Genomic DNA, 7982 nt, shown 5'->3' on the forward strand with positions numbered 1-7982 from the left:
TGGGCCCCGACCCGAAAACAAAGTGGCCTACTAGCTGGCAAACCGGTCTGACAGACTGGTTCTTCCCATAGACAACACCACCAACATCAACAACCATCACCTTCTCCATTTTCTTCAAACCCCCCCTCTCCCCCTCAATCCCTCACCACTCAAACCTCAACTTCCACTTCTTCTCCACCATTTTTAAGACCCCCAACCCCCCCCTTGTCTCTCTCTCTCTCCCTCTCTCTGAAGATTTGATAAACATAATTAGTTCTTATGGCTGAGGAGCACCAGAAGCCTGAAGCTACTGCTGTTGCAGAAGCACCAGCAACTTACAGCGAGGAGGTTGTGGTGGTGGCCGATGCGCCGCCTGCCGAGAAGGCTGTACCCGAGAAAGAAGGTCCTCCGGAGGCCGAGGCTGAGGCGGTAGCCGAAAAGCCTGTGGCTGAGGAGAAAGCCCCCAAGGCTGCTGAGGAGGATCAGAAGATTATCGCTCAGTCGGTTTCTTTCAAGGAGGAGAGCTATGTTGTTGGTGAGCTTCCCGAGCCGCAGAAGAAGGCTCTTGAGGAGCTCAAGCAACTCATCCAGGAGGCCCTCAACAAGCACGAGTTCACTGCTCCGCCCACTCCGCCGCCGACCAAGGAGGAAGAGAAGCCTGCACCGCCTGAGGAGAAGAAGGCCGAAGAAGAACCCAAAGCTGAAGTTGCTGCTGCTAAAGAACCAAAAGCAGCAGAAGAAGCCAAAGAAGAAGAGAAGCCCAAAGAGGAAGCCAAAGAAGAAGAGAAACCCAAAGAAGAAGAAGTCAAGCCCAAAGTGGAAGAAGAAGATAAGCCAACAGAGACTGTGGCTGTGGTTGTGACAGAGGAGGTGGTGGAGAAAGTCACCGAGACTGTTGACGATGACGGCGCAAAGACCGTAGAGGCCATCAAAGAGACCATAGTGGAAGTTGCCTCCTCTTCTGCAGCAGAGGAGGCTGCAGCCGAGCCTAAACCAGAATCCGAGGTGGCAGCGGAGTCTTCTGCTGCTTCTGCTCCGGCCCCGGAGGAGCCGAAGACGGAAGCGGAAGCCCCCGCCGCACCTCCTCCGCCACCGGAGGAGGTGTATATCTGGGGAATTCCGCTTCTCAGCGACGAGCGGAGCGACGTCGTTCTGCTAAAGTTCCTGAGAGCCAGGGACTTCAAGGTGAAGGACGCGTTCGCCATGATCAAGAACAGCGTGCGGTGGAGGAAGGAGTTTGGCATCGACGCCCTTCTGGAGGAGGATCTTGGAAGCTATTGGGACAAGGTGGTTTTCACCCATGGAGTTGACAAGGAAGGCCACTCTGTCTGCTACAATGTTTTTGGGCAGTTTCAGAACAAGGAGCTCTACCAGAACACCTTCACAGATGAAGAGAAGAGGTCAAAGTTCATCAAGTGGAGGATCCAGTTCTTGGAGAAGAGCATCAGAAAGTTTGACTTCAACCCTACTGGGATTTCTACAATTGTTCAGGTCAATGATCTCAAGAACTTCCCTGGTTTCTTCAAGTGGGAGCACAACCAGGTCACCAACCAGGCCCTTCAATTGCTTCAGGATAACTACCCTGAGTTTGTAGCCAAACAGGTACTCAATTAGTGACTGATTAATTAGCGATAATATTCTCAATTTTTAATTGCTTAATTTGATATCTGGGTTTTGGTTTTTGAAGGTGTTCATCAATGTCCCATGGTGGTATCTTGCTTTCAACAGGATGATCAGCCCCTTCCTCACCCAGAGGACCAAGAGCAAGTTTGTGTTTGCTGGTCCTTCCAAGTCTGCTGAGACCCTTTTCAAGTAAGTATTGTAATTTCTATTTAATTATCCATTCTCATGTCCTTTTTTCTGCACCACTGCTCTGCTGCTTTGGAGCTTTGTTCATTGATTAAATTTTAAAAAAGAAAAAAAAAAGAAAAGTGTATGTGTATAATTTAATTTCTGAATTTTGTCAAACAGATATATTGCTCCTGAGCATGTACCAGTTCAGTATGGTGGGCTAAGCCAGGAGGGTGAGCATGAATTCACCACATCTGATCCTGTCACTGAGATCACAGTTAAGCCAGCCACAAAGCACACAGTTGAAATCCCAGTCTCTGAGGTATGCAGGGCTCAAGGAATTAAATGGCAGAATATATGAGCTTTCTAATTGTATTTTTTTAAATTCTAAATTCTCATTGGGTTTTGTTGAATTTGCTTGCAGAATGGTCTTCTGGTTTGGGAAGTGAGAGTGGTGGGATGGGATGTGAGCTATGGAGCTGAATTTGTGCCGTCCGTGGAGGACGGCTACACCATAATATTGCAGAAGACCAGGAAGGTTGCTCCAGCTGATGAGCCAGTGATCTCAAACAGCTACAAGATTGGGGAGGCAGGCAAGGTTGTGCTCACCATTGATAACCAAAGTTCCAAGAAAAAGAAGCTCCTCTACAGGTCCAAGACCAAGCCTTGCTCTGATTGAACAAAGAAAGCTTGAATAATTCAATTATTCATGCCTGTCTTGGATCTCAACTATTCCATCCAATCATACAGAAGACATTCAATTGCAGCATTGCAGAATAAACAAGTCTGGGGGGTTCTTTGTTTTCTTTTTTCTTTAATTTTTAAATACAGGGTTAATTATTTTTTCTTCTTTTGGTTGATATTTTTTTGTTTTGTTTTGCAATGAAGAAAACACAAGCCTGGGGGTATTTTTATTCATATTTGTTTTAGTGTATGGGGGTTTTGGTAATTTTGTTTTGGATTGTTTGTAAACAATAGTTGAAGTGGAGTCGTGGATGGATAGATGATGGGCTTGTGGTGACAGTATATATGATATGTTGGGGGAATTGGAATGTGTGTCGACATGGGACAGAAACTCTTTCTTTATACTCTTTTGTTTTGCCTGTAAAATCTGTGTAAATTTGGTCTCTTTTGTTTCCTGTTATTTTCTGTTTGTCATTTTATATTTTTGAGCCTTCTGTTGTTGTATGCCTATTTTAATAATACTATGTTATTTATTAATTTATTTCCACTTTTTCATTTTTTATTATTTCTTATTAAAAGGACATTTTTAGCCTGTTTGCAGGTAAAAGTTTGATTAAAGAGTTGTTTTATAATCTAATCAGTTTAATATTTATACTAAACCTGACGGTAAAATAATTTAAGGATTTAAAAAGTATAATTTAAAAACCTAAAAGCCGGTTGAAAAATAAAAAGTTAACAAACCTTTTACACATGCTCCACACCGCCTAATCCTCTCTTCTTTCGTGACATGTAGTGCTCTTCTGCCCTTGGGTATTGCATTGGAGTTGTCAACAACAGGGGCGTTACATTAATCTCCATTGCTCGGGAAAGTATTATAATATGAGTGGACGATATAATTAAGATATTATTAGTATGAAATTCATGTTGGTATTTTCTAGACCTTATTATAGGTTTGGAAGTGTCATTTTAATGTAAGATTAAAGTTGACCTGCAATCCCGATTTCTAGCCTTGTAGCTTAACATTTGAACGATATTTGATCCAGGGGTAAGTCAAGCCATTATCATACATGTATCTATATATATAAAGCAAAAGGCAGAGAATGGTGAAACATTCAAAATACCAGAAAATGCCCTTGGTTAATGCAAACATTAAGAATTGAAATTATTAATTAAATGAGGATAATATTGTAAATTCACACTTTTTCATATTTAAAAAAATTAAAAGTAAAAGTAAAATCATGTAATTGATCCTATTTTTATGGAACACAACTACCTATTATCTTTTTTAATTCTAAAATAAATTAAAATTTTTTTAAAAAAAGCCTCTTGCAGGCGCGGAAGCGCGTGCAGAGAGGCTAGTATTAGGAAATTATTTTGGAGTCTGATTCAATTACGTTTTATTGATTTACTGTTTTTTAAAGTAAATTGAAATTTGTCTAGAAGTGTTTTCCTTTTAGGCATGTTTGCCCCAAATCAATCTAATTTGAATGGGAGTATAACCAGCTGTCGTGGTGATACGGTACCATTCTATAATTCCTCCTACTTTCTCTTATTGATATATAGTTGCTTTTCTACTCAAGTTTTAGGTGCCTAAAATCATGTTTTCAATTAGATCACATTATCAATGTGTCAAATCACGTTTTGGTTGCTTTGAAATTGTGATTGATAAAACCTTCTTTTCTTGAATATTTTCCATTTCTATTATTTTATTTTTCACATTTGATTATCTATAGAAGAGGAAAATATCTTTTTGATTTTATTTAATTAGTGCAAATTAAGCTAATATCTAGCATGTAATATCGATAGAATATTAATGTCGTCTCTTCTACAACATTGATTGATAACATGATCTGACACATCCAACGAAGCATCCATCCCATTTTTAACATTACTTTGCCCAAATAACAAAGGTTGAAGCACGTAATATCAATACAAAATCAATCTCAATCTAAGTGACATCAATAACAATATCGATACAATATCAATCACTAATAATATTTTTCAATATAAACTACAGCCTAAATCATATGGGAGAATGAGGTTTATCACACACACTAATACACTACCAAAATATTATATGAATTCGAACTTGAGACAACTGATATGTAAATCAAGACTTTTTTTTTCCGTTCGACTACCCCGTTGGTGGTACTACTAATCATCCTTTTTTTCAAACTTAAGTCTGCCCAAGTAGAAAAAGTTAACGCCACATTAGTAACATTCATCATGATTTGGGCCAGCCGAGGTACAAGCTAAAATTTCAGGATTTTCCTCTTCATTTATAAACTAACAGCGTTTTCGAGGTTAAAAAACAAACATCTTGGTACCAAACAATTCGAATTTTATAGTGTTCGGTGCATCGAAGAAGGAGTTGGACCATTTTTCTTCATCACTGTCTTGTTCCTTTCCTCTGCAACTCCATAGTGGAATTACAGTCTTACAGACCGTTAAAAAACAATAAATAAATAAATAAATAAGAAAAAAAAAGAAAAGGAAAAGGGCAAAAGTTTTTTTTTTTTTTTTTTTCTTGGTCTGGAAAAGAAAAAAAAAGTATATCCACGACCAGAGCACAGCACAGTCATTTCATTCCATGAGCTCTTTAATCATACATGGGAGGGAACAAAAGGTTGCACATGTTGTTAACATTCATGATAACTTTCCGTTGTAAATATTTTTTTTTATCACTTTAAAAATCTATAAAATTTTAAATTAAAAAAAAAAAAAAAAAAGTTGGGCAGTAATTTTGGCAATCAATCACTTTTGGCAAAAGCAGCCTTCTTAGTTGTCTTCTTTAGGTAGCTTTATTCATCTTGATTCCTTCCTAGGGTTAGGGCCCCATGTTTGGTTGTAATCATTTTCTCCACCACCTTTAATTAATTAAACATAAATAATTATTTATTATTACTAAATTAAATTTTATCATCAAGATCAAGCAACGGGGTCAAACTATGATCACACTTTAAATATTACAAGGCATCTGCTAATTATTAATATTATTTCTTTTTTAAATGGTAATTTTATGGTTTTATAATGGTGTTGTGGTTGGAGATTCTTTGTGTTGATTGCTACATTTCATGCTGATTTTTTCTTTGTATGATATTTTTCCACTAAGCCGCCTTATAATCGGTCCCCTTTTCTATTAAATACATAAATCAAATGCTTCCAAGGTTTTTTAAGATCATCCTTTGGCTATTAGTGATAAGAATTATGGAACTGGTATGTTGCTATCAAATACCTTTTGCACTGGTGAAAATGCATGGGCTTCAACTCAAAGCTCTAAAAAAAGACAACCAAATACCTTTATCTGATGTTTGGATGGAGGAAAATAACTCGGGATTTAGCTAAAAGTTAGAAATTGATATTTCTATTGTTTAGCAACTTAAACATGGAACTTATTAAATGACGAAATGGGAAAAATCATTGAAATTTGGGATCGAAATTCCCGAGTTTAATTTCCTCCAAAAGAATTGTCATTTCGAAATTCCAATTCAGCAGGAATTCGTTTTCATTATAAATGACGTACATAAAAAATCATGGAAATTGGGGATCGAGATTTCCAAATTTAATTTCTACCAAAAGAGTTGTCATTTCGCAATTCCAATTTCAACGACCCAACAAGAAAGAAAATATTAAACTTAAATTTTTTTAATGACTGAATGGTTGGATTGAACCCCTCATTCAACCCCTATACTCATATGGATCCAGATCCCACCCATATTCCCCTCATTGTAGCATCTCCATAAGATTTGGGATTTGAGATTTGGGATTTGGTACCTTGTGCTCCTATGACAAAAAGGTGGACTGGTCCAATTAGTATGAGGGTTGGGCTGTGGGTGCCATTGGGAACTAAAGTTCGATTACTGTCTCTGGACGCCTTGTAAAATTGTGAAACTCTTTTGGCACCCGACTACATTCAACACTATACCTAAATAACCTTTCATAACTTATATTATATTTGTTCGATTAATGTCTCTATTTTTAAAAAGTGTTTAGTTTTTCTTTAGCTGAAACAACTTTGTGGGCGCATGAGCTCATTCCGGATGATTTGGTTGAGGATCTTTTACAATGGTTTTGGTTTTGATTGAAATAAATTGTCGTTTCACAAAAAATAAAAATACAAACTGAAAACTAAAATGATTATCAAACGAGCGAGCGGTTAAATAAAAACGACGCTCAACAGTTTACCACCACGTTGTTCTTGCCACTTCAATTGTCAACTAACGAACATGATAACATGTGCTCGGTAGTACACATTGTTGTCCTGTGGGACAATACAAAATGTTAGAGCTGAAATTAGATATTAAGTTCCCAACAAGAACGCCAAAACATTAAACCAAGAAAGCCAACACCACGTCCCTTCAATGGGTTGATTATGATTGCTGCCCGAAGACAGTGCACAACATGAAAAAGCAAATGGAAAAAGAATTGTCCCACCAAGTTACCAAACCCATGCGAATCCACGTACCTAAAAATCGAAAGCTCACCAAACAAATATCATACAATATAATGAATGCAAACAGAATTCTTTATAGGCATGATGAGTAATGGCACGTGTGAGTTAGGGCTGTTGTTGGTCAGAGTAATATGTTCGTCTCCTTACATCCCAAATTTGAATATTCTTTATTTTTATTTTTTAAATTAGGGTATATTTACCTACTAGAAATATAAGAGAAGTCATGAATCGCGGAACCTAGAAATATGAGAACTAAGGAATTGGAACTATTCCCCTAATTGATCCAATTTCTGGTTTGAGTGTATTGGATTATGAATAATATAGTGAAGCTTCCATAATTTCAATACCCATATGTTCTAATACTCACTCGTAATAAGTATACATGCTATCAAAAGTAGTTTAGAATCGAGAAATCAAACACATGAGTAATCAGTATTCAAATTCAACAACATAGTTTTATGGGAAACAACAAGGCAAAACAAACAAAACTCAAGGTGAAATCAAAACATTATGATTCCTTTGATTTTAGGAGTTATTTTTTAGTGGTGATTTCCTCACTCCAATTTTATCCACTTACACTTCATTTTATAACTAAAAAAGGAGTGTAAGTGGATAAAATTGGAGTGGGGAATTCATTACCCTTATTTTTACTCGCCACTTTAACATAAGGTGTACTTTCACTATCATTTTCATCACTTGATATGTGTCAGTTGACATAACTATAGTCAACTTTTTTCCTTGTATTTATGGAACTATAATTATGCCTATAAACATTGTATTTATGGAACTATAATTATACCTATGGACAAGAGTTAAAATAGCGAGTAAAAATGCTCCCTTGATCTTATTAGCCCTGGCAGTGTGAAGCACAAATTGCGGCTGCAAGCCTGCAAGATTCGTATAAAGTCGCTATGTCTGTCTATATAAAATAAGCCAGCTGCTACAAACAACCAACATGCGGAAAGTTGTCAGCAACCAACACAAGGCGTGTGTTTTGAAACTTACTGAAAAAGTAAAACTCAATCTTTTCCCTCACTAACATAGTGTTCGAGTCTAGATTTTAGGTGTTGGGCAT

The 7982-nt window shown here is 37.3% G+C and overlaps 1 protein-coding gene across 1 annotated transcript; it reads left to right on the forward strand.

The window, feature by feature from the left end:
• Positions 1-2995, forward strand: LOC110767023 (patellin-3). Its single transcript, XM_021970445.2, has 4 exons — positions 1-1581; positions 1667-1791; positions 1951-2092; positions 2195-2995. The coding sequence occupies exons 1-4, from the start codon at positions 259-261 to the stop codon at positions 2447-2449; spliced, it is 1845 nt and encodes a 614-aa protein (XP_021826137.2). The 5' UTR covers positions 1-258; the 3' UTR covers positions 2450-2995.
• Positions 2996-7982: the final 4987 nt, after the last annotated feature.

This window comes from Prunus avium, chromosome 1, assembly GCF_965620075.1.
Source record: "Prunus avium chromosome 1, drPruAviu1.hap1.1, whole genome shotgun sequence".
Taxonomy (NCBI): Eukaryota; Viridiplantae; Streptophyta; class Magnoliopsida; order Rosales; family Rosaceae; genus Prunus; species Prunus avium.

What these genes read in the sequence shown, in the direction of transcription:
- LOC110767023 (XM_021970445.2), top strand. Translation starts at nt 259, where the DNA reads ATGGCTGAGGAGCACCAGAAGCCTGAAGCTACTGCTGTTGCAGAAGCA. An exon ending in TCTGCTGAGACCCTTTTCAA is followed by an intron (nt 1,792 to 1,950) that starts GTAAGTATTGTA and finishes TTTGTCAAACAG; the next exon opens with ATATATTGCTCCTGAGCATG. An exon ending in TTGAAATCCCAGTCTCTGAG is followed by an intron (nt 2,093 to 2,194) that starts GTATGCAGGGCT and finishes ATTTGCTTGCAG; the next exon opens with AATGGTCTTCTGGTTTGGGA.